This window comes from Xenopus laevis, chromosome 8L (assembly GCF_017654675.1).
Source record: "Xenopus laevis strain J_2021 chromosome 8L, Xenopus_laevis_v10.1, whole genome shotgun sequence".
NCBI classification, from domain to species: domain Eukaryota; kingdom Metazoa; phylum Chordata; class Amphibia; order Anura; family Pipidae; genus Xenopus; species Xenopus laevis.
In genome coordinates this window covers 42653720-42671248 of record NC_054385.1, presented here as the reverse complement: position 1 = coordinate 42671248, position 17529 = coordinate 42653720, and the positions used below count along the sequence as shown (strand labels likewise).

Here is a 17529-nt window from a genome sequence, read left to right as displayed (position 1 = left end):
TTAATGTTTACATGATTTTCTAGTAGACTTAGATATGGAGTTCCAAATTACGGAAATACCTCCTTATCCCCCTATATAAAGTGAAAAAGTTAGTTATATGCTGGGGTAGAAATGACCAGTCAAAAAGGCCCAGAATTTGCAATTTCTGGTTTTAAAATTATATTTAAGGAACCTATTTGGGTTTAAATTCTTGTTTGTCAATTTGGTACCATCAATGCCTATGATTAAGTACCTGAGGGTATGAAACATGTGAGGCAGAATACCATGGGGTCTGTATGCTTGTTATTCTTTTAAAGGAGAACTAAACCCTAAAAATAAAAATGGCTAAAAATTTTATATAATGACCTTATTGCACCAGCCTAAAGTTTCAGCTTGTCAATAGCAGCAATGATCCAGGACTTCAAACTTGTCACAGGGGGTCACCATCTTGGAAAGTGTCTGTGACACTCACATGCTCAGTGGGCTCTGAGCAGCTGTTGAGAAGCTAAGCTTAGGGGTTGTCGCAAATGATCAAGGAGAAAATGAGTTTGTCTGTAATATAACCTGATGCTACAGGGCTGATTATTAAATTCTGATGTTAATTGCACTTGTTTCTCTGCTGTACTTTATCCTTAATCTGTATTGATTACTAATATTGACATTTCTATTCTATATGTACTGTATATTGTGAGTGGTTCCCTAAGCTCAGTAAGTGACAGCAGCACAGAGCATGTGCAGTGAATCAGCAGAAGATGGGGAGCTACTGGGGCATCTTTGGAGACACAGATCTTTACTGCTAAAGGGTTGTGGTTGCCTTGGGCTGGTTCAGAAACCCAAAACATAATGTACAATATTTCTAGCTACTTCTTAGTTGAGCTTTAGTTCTCCTTTAATATGACTGAATAAAAGTAGCTTTTTATGGTAATAATGAGTTATGGGATACTCTCTGAAAAGAGCAGGGTTTCCAATCCATGGCTTGGCTGAGATGGTAGCTGATGTGTATGTGTGGGCCGCTTTAAAGGTAAATAAGATTATGTGGCATAAGGCAGGTTCTTCTGCAGGCATATACTCTTATTAGTGCAGCAGAATGACGCCGAATGGTTCCTGTAATTGCTTTAGAGAATTGATTAATGAAGTTAGTTCCCAGATAGTAGCAGTAAAGCACTTTGATGACCTCCCACTAATCTAATTCTCTCTCATTGTCACTAATTATATGATGAGACAACTTGCATTGAGTTTGTGTGAGCGTCAGACTTGTGCGAGTGATAAGAGGGGAGGGTGAAAGCAATGAGTTCTGAAAGCCCCAGCTGCCGAGCATCTTTTCCAGTCCTGTTTTTGTGAGGAGAAATAGTGTCTGTTTTCTCTGGGCAGGAAATTGTAATAGCACAAATGGTATGGTAAGCAGGTCCCATTGCATTGTTTTGCCTAGGAAATCCTTTCAATTGTGAGGAACGGCACCTGCCTTTCATTTCCTCACATTATCTAGCATGTACTTGCACGTGAAGCTTTTCATACATCCTACACTTATCTGGGTGTCCTGTATCGTAATTGGCTTATTGCTAAGTAGGGATCCACCGAATCCAGGATTCGGCCGAATCCTTCTGCCCAGCCGAACCGAATCCTAATTTGTGTACGCAAATTAGGGGCAAGGAGGGTAATAACTTGACAAAACAAAGAAGTAAAAAATGTTTTCCACTTACCTCTAATTTGCATATGCAAATTAGCTTTCAGTTCGGTATTCGGCCGAGTCTTTCGCAAAAGATTCAGGGGTTCTGCCGAATCAAAAATACTGGATTCGGTGCATCCCTATTGCTAAGTACAGGTATGGGCCCCGTTATCCAGAATGGCCGGGATCTGGGGTTTTCATAATCAAGGGTCTTTCTGTAAGTTGGATCTCCATACATTGTCTACAAAAAAAAGCATTAAAACTGTAAATAAACCCAATAGGATGGTTTTGCTTCCAATAAGGATGAATTACTGTATATGTTAGTTGGGGTCAAATACAAGCTACTGTTTTATTTTTTAGAGAAAAGGGAAATCATTTTTACAAATTTGGATAAAATGGAGTCTATGGGAGACAGCCTTCCAGTAATTCAGAGCTTTCTGAATGAGTTTCCGGATTACGGATCCCACTCCTGTACATTAATGAGCATTTAAAATAAATGGCATTGATCCTGGTGTTGGGACCGGTGTTCTGACAGTCGAAGAGCAGGCTGATATTTGAGAAATAAAAATACTGTTTGTCTCAGCAACGTAACTAGAGGGGCGCGGGCCCTGGCGCAGGACGCGCAGCCGGGCCCCCGCCCCCCTCCGTACACCCGGAACTGCGCAAAAGCGGCGTGCGAACTGCCGGTGGGCCCTGGCCCGCTCGCACCCCCCGCTCCCCCGGTTGTTCCGTCACTGGTTTATCTGACTATAGCATTTGGGCCCTAGTGATTTGGATAATTTTGCCCTTTTCTTTTAATATCACCGGAGGTGGGGATCACATTGTCCAGAATCTGCCCATATAGTGAGATGTGCTAACCTTAATATTTCATAGTCTAGTTTTAGATGTTACATTTCATCCAGTCTTATCTTTATATTACCCAAACAGTACTGTGTATGGAGTGGCAGCACTATCATAAGATCTAAGTCTAATTATAGCTCCTCTCTGAAAGAAATTCTCATGTGCCCCTATTAGACCTAGCATTAAAAATATTGCTGTACATTCCAGCCCAGGCCATGGTTTGCATATTCTTCATGAAAACTACAAGTCTCCTACAAGTGTGGTTGGCTAGTTTGATTATATAGCAAGACTTTTCGATCATAATAACGTCCATGTGCCGTATATGTTATTTTCTTACTATAATGGAAAACGGCAATATAGTTGGATGCTATGAACAACAAGGACAATGGAGCAGTTATCACTCCTGGCATTAAGCTGATCATACACAGGCAGTTAAAAGCATATAAATGCACAATACTGAGATGCTGATTTACAATTCAGCCTTATGGATATTTTGCCATGTAATATGTCTAGGGTACCATGTTTAGTCACGTTTGTATAAGTGGGAGCTGCAGTAAGCGTCGGGCCACTGTCAATGGAAATGTGCCATATGCACCCTGTTTCACCAAACTTAAAGGGATTCTGTCATAATTTTTATGATGTAGTTTTTATTTCTAAATTAACTGTTTACACTGCAAATAATTCACTCTACAATATAACATTTTTTAGTTGTAATATTGGTGTGTAGGCAGCCATCTCAGGTCAATTTGCCTGGTCATGTGCTTTCAGAAAAAGCCAGCACTTTAGGATGAAACTGCTTTCTGGCAGGCTGTTGCTTCTCCTACTCAATGTAACTGAATGTGTCGCAGTGGGACCTGGATTTAATTATTGAGTGTTGTTCTTAGATCTACCAGGCAGTTGTATCTTTTGTTAGGGAGCTGCTATCTGGTTACCTTCCCATTGTTCTTTTGTTAGGCTGCTGGGGGGGGAGGGTGATTATCACTCCAACTTTCAGTACAGCAGTAAAGAGTGACTGGAGTTTATCAGAGCACAAATCACATGACTGGGGGCATCTGGGGAACTGACAATACGTCTAGCCTAATGTCAGATTTCAAAAATAAATATAAAAATCACTTTGCTCTTTTGAGAAATGGATTTTAGTGCAGAAGTCTGCAGAATTCCTTTAATCTACAAATTTCAGCTTTACTATCTTAGGATAAAGGCACGTACGCCCACATCACAGCTAGAATCTGTTTGCTGTATATAGACGAACCATCAGGACAGCTCCGAATCACTTTAGTTAAACACGATTGCCCATCCCTCATACAGATCTGTGCATTATACTAGGTATAATCAATGTATTTTGCTAATTCTAATTTCCTGACCGTCTCTCTCTCTTTTTCTGCAGTGCCCTTAAAGATAGCCGTTTTCCTCCAATGACGAGGGATGAGCTGCCCCGGCTATTCTGCTCAGTATCTCTACTTACAAACTTTGAGGATGTATGTGATTACTTGGACTGGGAGGTAAGTGCATGGCACCTGTACGCTGGCTGAATGGAAATGCTGTTACCAATAATACAGGGGCAGGGGGATTTAAAGCAGAAAATCATTCAATGACAAAGTGAACAATTTTTTCTTACGACGCCCTACGTCTAAATAATTCAATGTCAAAAAGTCAGTTACACATTTTTGCCAGTTTATCTCCATCTTTCTGAAATTGACTAAATGGAGCAAGGGGTTTGTGGATACACGCCTTATATATTCATGGTGATTGTGTGAGTGTTTCGGGGGTGCTGAGTGTATTGAGAGTGTGTGTAGCTGTATTGTTGCGTGTGTGAGCTCAAGTGGAGTTGGCGCACACTTATGTGGCCTGTTTGTGATTTGCAGCAGAGATTTGAGATCTTGACAGCAGTTTGTGTGTGACGTGTGTTGTGCACATAGACTCGGCAAGCTTTGCGAGGAGCAGATGTTCCTTGTGATCACTTCTTCTGCCCCAGTCAAAACACAAGACTGCCTGCAAAACGGGCTCAATAACCATACTGGATGGCTTATTGCAAGAGAATGGAACCTGACCAATAACTCGCTGGCAAGAAACAAGGAAAAGACCTGGTTTTCTACTGTTCATTCAGTGGACGTTTCCAGTGTTGCAATGACTGCTAAATTGTGCAGCTTCTCTGTAAGTGAGGACAGACACACCAACCTCTGTGTGAACAGTCAAGGTGGCCATAGACTCCAAGATCAAACATCGCCAAACGAGCGGATCTTTCCCCGATATGCCACTAAACTGCATGGCTATATCGGGGGTAATTCGAACGTTCGGCCGTATGGCCGAACGATCGAATTACGATGCGCCAAGTGGCTCCGACGGGTTGGTCGGGTAAAAATCCAACCTTCCCGATCGATATCGTGGCCAGATATCGATCGGGAAGACCCGTCGGAAGCCCCCACACACGGGCAGATAAGCTGTCAAATCGGTCTAAACGACCGATATCGGCAGCTTTATCTGCCCGTGTATGGCCACCATAACTTGGTTGCTTTATAGATAAACACTTCAGTATAACATGTGCGCAACAGGAAGTTTTCATAGAGACACACACAGGAAGAAGAAAATCACACAGGGTTACAGGTCAAACATGACATCACATTGCTAAGCAACAATAAGTAACACGCACTGGAACAATCTCTGTCTGTTGTTTTCCAACAGTCTGTGCATAATTTAACATTTTCTATTGTTTAAAGTATGTAGGGAATGTTCTGTGCCTGGAACAAACCAGTAATGTAAAAGAATTGCTTTGGCTACTTTATATACAGTATAAGGGAGCCCAGTCCGTGGCCTTGGAAAGAATCCAGCTTGAAAGGAGGTAAAAATGCATTTGGCAGCACATAGGTAAATACACGGCAAACCTCTTCTCAGCTGCGGTGTCTAAAATGTGTGATCCCCTGAGAGATGTGAAGATTAGCAGCCACCCTAGTTAGACTTGTCTGGGCTATTGTGACAATAAGTGCCATTCAAACACAAACAAGTACAACTATGGGGAAAAAAATAAACATGTATTTTTATATATACAGGTATCTGACCTGTTATGAATGCTCGGGACCTGGGGTTTTCCAGATAACTGATCTTTACGTAGTTTGGATCTTCTAGAAAATCATGTAAACATTAAATAGACCCTATAGGCTGGTTTTGCTTCCAATAAGGATTTATTATATCTTGGTTGGGATCAAGTACAAGTTACTGTTTTATTATTACAGAGAAAAGGGAAATAATTTGGATTATTTCATTATAATGGAGTCTATGGGAGACTGCCATTCCGTAATTCAGAGCTTTCTAGATTACTGGTTTATGGATAACGGATCACACACATACACACACATATATAGTGTTAATTGCTGTGCACTTTCTCTCACACTCACTCTCTCACACTCCAGAAATATAAAATCATGGCACTGGCAGTCGGCCCCTTGATATGTTTTCCAGTCTACAGCAGCAAAGAGGTTAGATGAATTTATGTATAGCTCAACTTTTTCTAAGAAACGTTTCAATTGGTCTTATTTATTTTGAATGATGTAGCTGTCCCTTTCTAACTGAAGCCTTCAAATAAAAATGTCAGGGTCAGTAAAAAAAAAAATGGGTTAAGTGTGAGCGTGGAACCTCAGGGATTTTTTTTTTTTCCCTCAACCCCAATGCAAACTGTCAGAGGCGGAATGTCATGTGATGCCTGTGACTGACTGTGGCGGGATGTGAGACTGTCAGCTGTCTGCAATGCAAGTAACAAGACCCATGGGAGTCTATAACAGCTGGAGGGTTATTTTTCCTTGTCTATCAGCCCAGAGTCTGTGTGTAGGGGGGGGAGGGTGACAGACCAGCCCTGCGGTGGTTAACGAGTTGCCTTTTTTCTTTGCAGCAGTAACACGAGGATAAGAGCAGGATAAGAGCAGCCAGTGCTTTCTGAGCACTTGTTGAATGTATTCTCCTGAATTGTACTAATCACACTGCTGCTTTCTTTCAGGTGGGTGTACATGGCATTAGAATAGAATTCATCAATGAAAAAGGATCCAAACGAACCGCCACGTACTTACCGGAGGTTGCAAAGGAGCAAGGTCATTGATGCACTTTATTTCATAAGAACTGGTTTAAAGATTTAAAAAAAACAAAAAAAAAAAAAAAATTCATATAAACCCAAATTCAATATGTGACCTTGCACTGATGTCAGATGGTGGATCAATTTCTAATTGTAAGGCTTCTCTCTTACATTCAATTTGTATTCTTTTGTCTGTGTTCACTCATGCATTATTCTAGCCATTGCCTTTGGCTGTATAAGGTCATGTCATGGGCTGGTAGAGGTTGCTGGGAATTCTAGTTTGGCTGGTGAGCCCCATTATACTGATGTGTGATACACCCCTTAGCTAGTAGAGAAGGTTGAGTATGTAGTGTTAGATATGTATATGATATGTCACCAGACTTGTATGCTAATGTCACTGGGCAGCCTACTTGTGCTTCTCTGTGTGTGACATATAGACCTGTTTAAAGTGTCATCTGAAAACAATCCAGATCCTCCCTTACCCATTATGTGCCCATTTGGATGCCCACTATAAAAGTCATGGCACAGAGAGGCTGAGCATGTCCTTATTGTATCTGTGCTCATACTGCGCTCTGAAAGCATCAGTGCCATCACACTGTTCCTAAATAAAACTCCACTACACATGCACACATCTGCCTTTGTTTGCAGTTAAAGGAACAGTTCAGTGTGAAAATAAAAACTGGGCAAATAGCCTGTGCAAAATAAAAAACATTTCTAATATAGTTGTTAGCCAAAAATGGAATGTATAAAGGCTGGAGTGACTGGATGTCGAACAGAACACTACTTCCTGCTTTTCAGCTCTCTAACTCTGAGTTAGTCAGCGACTATAAGGGGGCCCACATGGGACAGAACTGTTCAGTGAGTGTGCAGTTGATCCTTAGGGCAAGGCCAGACGTGGTGTTTTTAAAAAAGCCCTGTCGGGCGCATAATCTGCATGACCACTGAAACTAATGGAAAACTCACTATGGCAATTCTCACAGGGCTCTTGCAAGATGAAATTCGCCACGGGACACCAGTATTGGCGTTTTTCAGCAGAAACGCAAATCAAGAAACTACCAAATCAATATACTCTATGGGATCTGCAAGTTTGAAAGCATACTTTTTGTAAATATGCAGCATATTTTAAATATGGAGTCCAAATTCTTGCGAGATAAATTACTCGTACGTTTTTACGGCGTATTAGGCTGGTGACGTAATTACGTTGCGTATTGACGATCATTCCTGCTCCATTTTGCATGTAAATTGGCTTTTCTATTTCTAAATAAATTCTCTATTTCTAGCCAGCAGAATTATGGGGAACGGGAACAATGAGAAGTGCTTGTTGGGAAAAGAAACCTACGTGCTGAAAAAAGCATGTGGTTTCAGTGGCGTATTTATGCCCGACGGAGCTCTTTAAAAAAAACGCTGCGTCTGGCCTTACCCTTAGCATTCAGCTCAGATTCAAAAGCAACAGTTATGACCCATGTGGTCCCCTCAAGTCACTGATTGGTTACTGCCTGGTAACCAATTGAAACCAAGGGACTGCAAATCAGGAAGTAGTGTTCTGGCTATTATGTTACACATCCAGTGATTCCAGTGTTTATAGATGACAATTTTTGGCTAACTTAAGGTGGCCATAGATGCAAAGATCCGCTCGTTTGGCAAAATCGCCAAACGAGCGGATCTTTCCCCGTTATGCCATTAACAAACATGGCTATATTGGGTGTAATCTGATTGTTCGAATGAACCGATTACGATCTGCCGTCGGGACCGGTCGGGTCAAAATCAAACCTGACCGATCGACCAAACGACGATCTCCGCCAGACGAAAGATGTCGGCACACGCAACACACGATCCGAAAATCGTACGAATCCTCGATTCGTACGATAGGATCTGTGTGTCTATGGCCACCTTAACTATATTAGAAACATTTTTTATTTTGCACAGCCTATCTATTTACCCAGTTTTTATTTTTATACTGAACACATGCACACTGGTTCCCTTTAGCTTGTCGGCTACCTCAGAACACAAACATGTATGTAAGTGGTGAATCAGATCATTACACGGGGTGTAGGGGGACGTTAGCACCACATTTGGAGGCACATTACCTGATTTTGCTACATCTCTTAAGGTGGCCATACACGGGCCATCTTAAGAGATATAAAAGCTGCCGTCAGACCGTGTCGGCAGCTTATTGGCCCGTGTATGGGGCCCCCTGACGGGCTTCACCGATCGAGATCTGGCCGAAAGTCGGCCAGATCTCGATCGGATGGGACGAAAAATCCCGTTGGATTGCGGCCGCATCTAACGATCGTTAGGATCCGATCGTTGGGCCCTAGGGCCCACCATTGGATCAGCCCGATATTGCCCACCTCAAGGTGGGTGAAGGACCTGCATCAATTTTAGTGTGTGTATTGCTCACCGCTACAAATGCAGCCGCTAGTGTAGGGAATAGTAACCCATAGCAACCATTTGGTGATTAGATTTTTCCAGCCAGCTGCAAGGAAAACAATGATGCAAGCATCTGATTGGTTGCTGTGGGTAACTGCCCAGGTGCACTTTTGCCCAGTGTTTCTTAATGGCCCCCAGTGTGTGTGTTACACAATATCTTGTTTAGGACTTATCTGCAGTGTAATTCCTGCCATTGTGTGAAAGCGCACTGTACAGCCTTGTTATGTATTTTATTTACAATAGGTCTGCAGTGTAGATTATAATGAAGACATTTGTCTTTCTGAGAGTCTGTGATGCTGCTATCAGTTAGTCCTATTTTAATATATAGCGTCGTAGGCAGGAAAGGCAAAACTCCAAGTCCTTTGCATTATTCCCGAGGAATGTTATAGGAACCCCACTCCATTTAACTGCTGATGGATAGATATATATACACTAGGCTTGCTCTTCTTCCAAACTGTTTGTCACAATGAATATCCTGTTATGCTCATAGAATGCAACGTCAGCAGTCACTCTTATAAAAGTATTTATTTTCTGCAGGCTGGGACCACATACAGACCATAGATTCCTTATTGAGAAAAGGTGGATATAAAGCTGCAATCAGTAATGACTTCAGGAAAACGATTAAACTGACCAGGTAGGTGAATGGCGTTCCATGCGGCACAGTTGTAGGCAGAGTGAGCTCCGCAGCACCGCATTGTGCCCAATGGAGAATGGGATTAGCACACATCCACCGCAGCTTGTGTTTCGTTGGGGTTGCCCTTGTCCTGCCCTGACCTACATTCCGCGACTTCATTAGTTGCCAAGCTGCTGGTTACATTTCCGCACACCAGGGGATTTGGTTGGCAGATCAGCTTACTGAGCTAAAGCAGATTTTCTTTCCTTTACATTCTGATCTCCAGCTTTCCCTCTAGTCACATATTCTGCAGCACCACTGGGAATGTTGTTGCACAAATATATGTGTATTATATAATATGTGTATAGAAGAAGCAATGCACTTGTTTGATATATGGATGGAGTTTGCACTGCTCCAGCCATTCATTCTGCTTTCTTGCCCTGGTGCGTTGCTTCGCAGATTATCTGCTTATAGGTGGAATGCTTTGGGTGCTGTTTGAGCAATCTTTCAGATCCAGCAGATTACAAAGCTCAAGTACATCTGACCTACATAAATGCACTTTCCATTTCTATTATTTGGCTTCTGTTCGTTCGGATAAGAACGGAATAGACCATTCTTACCATGAGCAAAAGCTTGCTGCCTCCACAACTGAATGGCTCAAACACGTGGCTAATCTGCCCGGTGTAGTACTACTGCAGCCATCACCCAGAATAGCAACCGGCCTCATGTTTCCCTGCCCATAATAATGTTGTCTGCTGTGTGAATCAAATGACAGCTGTTCAGAGGGCGCCATTCAAGCAGGCTCACTATTATTCCTACTGTTTTGGGGGTTTCTGTTTTAGCAGTGGTTATACACAGGCCCGTTACAACTGCCTGATTGACTTTTCCAGACCATCGACCGCTTATTGGGCCATCTATGGGGCCCTTCAATTGGCCTCCCTGATTGGGCTGATATCTGTGTGTCTGTATGAAGATCCTGTTGGGCAAGAAACACGTCACACGTTGATGTAGTACTATCCCGACAGGTCTCTGTAGACCCATTATGATCTGATTTGGTCCAGCATGTTAGTGGCCAGATCCGGGTTAAAGGAACAGTAACACCAAAAAATTTGTGTTTTAAAGGAATGATAATATAATGTACTGTAGCTCTGCACTTGTAAAAGTGGTCCATATATTACTATAGTTTATATAAACAAACTGCTGAGTAGCCATGGGGGCAGCCATTAAAGCTGAAAAAGGAGAAAAGGCACAGGATACACTGCAGATAACAGATAAGCTCTGTAGCATACAACAGGATTCTTCAGAGCTTATCTGTTATCTGCGGAGTATCCTGTGCTTGAATGGCTGCCCCCACAGCTATACAGCAGCTTGTTTATACAAACAAGTGATCCCCAACCTGTAGCTCGTGAGCAACATGTTGCTCTCTATCCCCTTAGATGTTGCTCCCAGAGGCCTCAAAGCAGGAGTTTATTTTTTAATTATATGCTTGTATAAAACCAGGTGCACTGCCAAACAGAGCCTCAATGTAGGTTGACAATCCACATAGGGGCTACCAAACGGCCAATCACAGCACTTATCTGGCACCTCAAGAACATTTTTCATGCTTGTGTTGCTCCCCGACTCCTTTTACTTCTGAATGTTGCTCACGGGTTCAAAAGGTTGGGGATCCCTGAAAACTATAGTTGGGTTTCTGGAGCAAACACACCCGTTTTTCCCGTGCAGGACAACAGTGCATTATTTTATCATTCCTTTAAAACAACTTTCATTTTTTTGGTGTTAATTTTCCTTTAAGATCAGCTTGATTGGTGACCACACCAGAAGAGTTGATGTGTTATGAGCAGCCGGTAATGGTTTTCATCTGATGATAGAAAAAGACCTCCATACATTGAAAGACACTGTCATGAGTGAATGGTCTGTTAATTGTAAGTGTCGTATTATACGCCGGAGAATAGTCTTCATCATATAATGTGTCAATATATAGATCACCATAGCAACACCCTGTATTTCTCTCTCTCTCCTTCTGCAGATACCGTAGTGAGAAGATGACTATGAGTTATGCTGAATACCTTTCCCACCGTCAGCACCATCATTTTCAAAATGGCATCGGGCACCCTCTCCCACCCTACAACCATTATTCCTGACACTGAGCCGCATGACCAGTCACTAGACCTTTCTGCAGAACTCTTCCCAGGGGACCCGGCTCCCTCGTGGTCTAGCTATCTCTATTACTGTACCATTTTATGATGATTGTTTCCGTTGTCCTGTTCAAGCTCCACCTCTTGTGGTGACGCTCATCAGGGCAACGGGTGGGAAGACTCTTTAATAAGTATCCAGAACACATTTTTAGTAGAATTATTTTGAGCTACTGAGGTTGTGTGTGTGACTTTTTTTTTTTTTTTTTTTGCAGCATTTATGCTTTTTCCGTTTGATGTGATGCTAACCTTATCTTGTATGGCCTTTTCTATAGTTGTGGTTGGATGGAAGGAAGGCTTGATTTATGGCGGATCTGCGATTGACACGCGGATAATTGAGATGTCTCAATCTGAGCTGCTGAGTTTCTTGTATAAATGAGAAGGTTGAGAGTTGCAGGTGGTAGCATCAAGTCCATGACACTAATCTTCTCTGGCAGTCCTAGTGTCGCTGCATGTCCTACATTTATCACTTTGACCCTTGGCATTTCCACGGATTTACCTACTTCAGTCGCCGGCTTTTACTCAGTCCTTAAATGGTTGTATGCCAGCTGCTGATCTTGTGAGCATAACCAAAACCAACCCATATATCCATCTACAGCTGAAGACGTGTTAAGTCAATATAAAAGAAAAAAAATCATCAAATTGGTACATCCATATATAGGGTGAATATTTTAATCACTACCTCATGATTGACTTGCAGTGTTAGCGTTTGGTTACCTTGAATACTTTACTACCAATGTTCTTTAGGTAGAGTGATATCTGCCTGGACCTCTAGTTCCCACCATAGCCCACGCATTCTCCCTGCAGTACGGCACCACCAATGGAGCCATTCAATCTTCATTCAATCAATGTAGATGCCATGGGATTTATGATCCCCGCCGTTGGGTGAAGGCAGGTCTACGGATCTATAGATGCTGCGGAACTTGCTCTGGACAGTTGTTGGTTTTGTTATTGTGAAGAACATCATATTTGAATCAGAGCAAGGTAGAGGCTAGAGGATTACCTTCCATCCCAGTAATTGTGCTTGTCTGTGTTGCTGCTCTTCGTTGTTCTGGTGAGCACTAGCCATAGTTTGTGTGGTAGTGATGGACCCCGCAGAGTAAGTCTAGTATAATACCAAGGAGCAGTTTGAGGTTTCCATTTGTTCAGGTAAAGGTCACTTGGTTTCATCCTCAAGTGCCATTATCCTTTTCATAGCTTTACAGATCTTTCAGTCATGGAAAGGCTGACTTCTGTTTGTCATTACCCATGGTGCTATTGAGTAGGTGTTTCAATGCTACAGCATTTCAGGCCCCATTGAAGGGGAGGGGGCAGCTTAGGAAGGCCAGTCATACACATTTCATTGATGGAACACCTCACCTGGATTTGCTTGTTATCCATTATTCAGGAAGCTCAGAGCTAGAATGAATTCATTGCAGTCGGTCACCCTTTGCACCCGCAGAATGGAGGTTGTGCCGTCTCACGTGACAGTTGCTATTCAAACCATTGCAGCCTTTCTCTGAGTAAAGGGCTTTTGGCACTTCCTTAGAGCAGTAAAATGAGGTTTGGTTTGTTCTTCTGTGCGGATGCCTTAATTAAACCTTTTCATTGCTTGCGCAGGAGCCTCCTGGATTTGGGAGCAAGGTTTAGCCGTCACATGGTAAACGTTCATCTCATTCTGTGCTGCCAACGGTCGGCCGAACCCAGTGGGTGGCAATCCATGGCTTCACATCAGTTTTGTTTTGCATCCATCATACAAAGTGAGCACAAGCTAAGTCATACTTTCTGCTGCAGAAAAAAAAAAAACTTTTACCAACACAGACACAAGGTTTTTCAGCTTGCCCAGTTGTACTCGTCCGTCTGAAATGAGCCTTTTTCTTTTAAACTCTATTTAAAGGTGCTAATGATTCTTGCACAAGGTCACGTGACTGGTCATGCCAACTCTAGATCACATCAGATTTTTACTAATCCTCGATATATGCAGATGTTCTACAGATGTTTCTTACCAGTGTAATAATTGCGTTACTGAGAATTCAATGCCAATCCTGCAGGTTTTGATAGCACAAGGTCAGCAATACTTCCCAGCATGGCTTAGGGGAGAAAATGAAATACACAAAGGATTGTCTGTGTGTCCTTTTTGTATCCAGCTTAGTGCATAAAATATTTGTCTTCTAGTAGCTGTGACTTGACAAAATAATGTCGTCTAAAGGCTGTTATACACGCGCAAGAGGCAGCCCAAAACTAGGGGATTCTGGGACATTGTTCTATACTTCTAACACGTCGTCTGTTATGGGGTTAATGTCTGAATTCCCTCCTTTGATTTTATTTTTGTGATAAAAGCATGTTCTTGTCACCAAATGGTGAAATCATGAATTTGGATTTTATTTTGTTACTTATTTTAAGTCCTTTGTTTTATCCCATATTAAATGCATTAACAGTTCTCTTTCCCTCTTTTTTTTTTTTTTTTTTTTTTTTAAATGATTTTTAACTGCAGAGCCGGGCAGAGCTTTTATCCCAATAAAGAACTGAAAGTCAACATGCTGCAGATTCCCGGGCTGTTTTATAAGACCCTTGCCATTGGCTGCAGGGAATCTGCTGCTGCTTTTCTCATTTAAGTGGGTTTTAAATATTGTCACTGTCCTTGCGAGGGTCTCCATATGGGCCCTTCTGCCTGAGACCAGGCCTTTTCTCATAAGCACCCTCCCTATGGCGGTTTCCCATAAGCACTCTCCTTATGGCATTTTCCCAGTAAACACCCTCCCTATGGAATTTTACCATAAGCACCCTCTCTATGGCAGTTTCCCATAAACCCAATCTCTATGGCAGTTTTCCATAAGCCCCCTCTCTATGGCAGTTTCCCATAAACCCCCTCTCTATGGCAGTTTCCCATAAGCCCCCTCTCTATGGCAGATTCCCATAAACTCAATCTCTATGGCAGTTTCCCATAAACCCCCTCTCTATGGCAGTTTCCCATAAGCCCCCTCTCTATGGCAGTTTCCCATAAGCCCCCTCTCTATGGCAGTTTCCCATAAGCCCCCTCTCTATGACAGTTTCCCATAAGCCCCCTCTCTATGGCAGTTTCCCATAAGCCCCCTCTCGATGGCAGTTTCCCATAAGCCCCCTCTCGATGGCAGTTTCCCATAAGCCCCCTCTCTATGGCAGTTTCCCATAAGCCCCCTCTCTATGGCAGTTTCCCATAAGCCCCCTCTCTATGGCAGTTTCCCATAAGCCCCCTCTCTATGGCAGTTTCCCATAAGCCCCCTCTCTATGGCAGTTTCCCATAAGCCCCCTCTCTATGGCAGTTTCCCATAAGCCCCCTCTCTATGGCAGTTTCCCATAAGCCCCCTCTCTATGGCAGTTTCCCATAAGCCCCCTCTCTATGGCAGTTTCCCATAAGCCCCCTCTCTATGGCAGTTTCCCATAAACCCCCTCTCTATGGCAGTTTCCCATAAACCCCCTCTCTATGGCAGTTTCCCATAAACACAATCTCTATGACAGTTTCCCATAAACACAATCTCTGACAGTTTCCCATAAGCCCCCTCTCTATGGCAGTTTCCCATAAGCCCCCTCTCTATGGCAGTTTCCCATAAACCCAATCTCTATGGCAGTTTCCCATAACCCCCCTCTCTATGGCAGTTTCCCATAAACCCAATCTCTATGGCAGTTTCCCATAAACCCAATCTCTATGAGTTTCCCATAAACACCCTCTCTATGGCAGTTTCCCATAAGCCCAATCTCTATGGCAGTTTCCCATAAGCACCCTCAGTGATTCTGATCTGCGTTATCAGACTGGCATAAAGTCTGCTAAAAAAGCAAAGATTGAGAGAATGGGAGCAAATCCATGATTTCCATATAATTCCCCCCTAACATCAGTAACTATTAATTCCCAGCTGCCTGTGTTGATGGCGCCAGGGCTAAAGCGCAGGTCATACACTGGGTTATATATTTATCAAAGAGTGAAGTTAGGGATCATCACAGTCCTCTAGAGTGAAATTCCGCCACTTCTATGGGGGAGTATTTCTCAATGAGTGAAAGTTCATCCTTTGATAAATATGCCGTAGAAATGAATGGAGCGTGGTGGAATTTCACTCTAGAGAACTGTGACGATCCCTAACTTCACTCTTTGATAAATATGCCCCCCCCTGTATTTTTTCTTTTATCCTGAATAACGTTCAGACATTCAATCCTTTTCAGCGCAGTCGCAATGGGAGGGGCTTCTTCTTCTAAACAGTCCATCATTAAAACCACTGGCTACTGACCAGGCTGCAGAATAACCCCCCACTGAATAGCGCTGGCACCTCTCGCGTGTATAACGTCGTTCTTAGCACCCGTCTTCAAATGTACAGGTTTCTTTAAATGAAATAGAAGTACAATCTGTCCAGAGATAGATTCCATCTATTGTATATGTTCGACCAAACCAAAGAAACCTCTGGCCATACTCTAATGCTGCTCCTTAAAGCCTTCTCGTCCTATCAAAGCGCCCTGCAGGATTCCATGTTTAAAGAGAAAACAAAAAAAAAAGAACTTTTTTATTTTTGTACAGTTTCTAATGGATTTTTTTCTAGTGATGTTTAATTGAAGTTTATTCGGGGAGCCTGGAAAGACCGCGTCCTCCCGCAGAAATAAACTTGATGCTTACGTTTTCATTTTCATGACTTTTACTTTGGAAAGGAACCCTGCCGTGTGCCTCCGAGTCTTCTAGGGTTCCGTGTTACATTCATTCTTAAGACCAGCAATGATTCTTTCTATACAATGTTTGGGGTTTTTTTTTCTTCTTTTAATTACTGTTCCAGAGAGACTTAAATCATGAAGAAAACGAAAAAAAAAAAAGCAAATATTGTGCTGGACCCAGTAACTGAGCTGGTTGCTAAACGCACTGAGAAAACAAACTTTTGTATAAAACCTTAAATGACTGTTTTTGTATATCAAAGTTGATTTTTTTTTCTTTTTCGGAAAGGAAACAAAACGAAAAAAAAAAACTTGGGATCTAGTTTCTAAGTTAGTGTTTTTATATGTTACAGAAACAGATTGCTTTGTATCACCAGCCTGACTGCAATGAAATGGTGATTTTGCTCATTCTTCGGACCTCCAGATGCCTGAATTGCGGTGCAGAGCATTGCATTGTGGGTCTCTTCAGCAAAGAAGGGTGTTCTATTAAGGGGGAGGGGCAACAGCTGCCTGGAGTGGCCGCCCCTTCCCTCGTTTCTTTCTTATTAACTTGGATTACAATTATGACATCACAAATCGCATAACCTCCCCTTTTCATTAATACTAGATCCTTCCTTCCTCATATACTTTCTATTAGTGTGAAGAAACCGTTCAAGAAAATGGGCATTTTATTCTGATAGGTAAGACGAAAAAAAGGTTAAAAATGGAGAAAAGGCAAAAAAAAAATAAAATCTCTAGAAAGTTATTTGTTTGTGAGATATGGCTGTGGAAAGATATTGTAGTAGTTTTAACACTATTGTTACCTTTTAAATTACCCAATAAAATATATGGAAAATCTGAGAAATGTCTGCTGTTTTATGGAGCTCAATTATTGGCCCGCAGGGTGTCACATGATCAGCATTGTTTTGGCGACTTCCACTGACCAATACACCAATTATCCCGTGTTGGGGTCCCCATAGACGCAAAGCTTTTTCTTTGGTGACCGATTTTAGCGCAATCCGTCGTGAAGTTAGTGGGAATTAAACCAGGTTGAAAAATGTTACCGGCCCCGTTGAAATCTATCTGTTTGCAGGGCCAAGCAGGCAGCTCCTCTGCGTTTTCC

The 17529-nt window shown here is 42.4% G+C and overlaps 1 protein-coding gene across 3 annotated transcripts in view; it reads left to right on the top strand.

The window, feature by feature from the left end:
• Positions 1-17264, top strand: part of ammecr1.L (Alport syndrome, mental retardation, midface hypoplasia and elliptocytosis chromosomal region gene 1 L homeolog) — a 91561-nt gene extending 74297 nt beyond the window's left edge. For 2 of the 3 annotated variants that reach the window (XM_018228936.2, XM_018228939.2), the window contains 4 exons: positions 3873-3987; positions 6474-6564; positions 9513-9609; positions 11615-17264. In XM_018228936.2, the coding sequence (XP_018084425.1) occupies positions 3873-3987; positions 6474-6564; positions 9513-9609; positions 11615-11729 (418 nt within the window). In that variant the 3' untranslated portion in view covers positions 11730-17264. 3 annotated transcript variants of the gene reach the window in all.
• Positions 17265-17529: the final 265 nt, after the last annotated feature.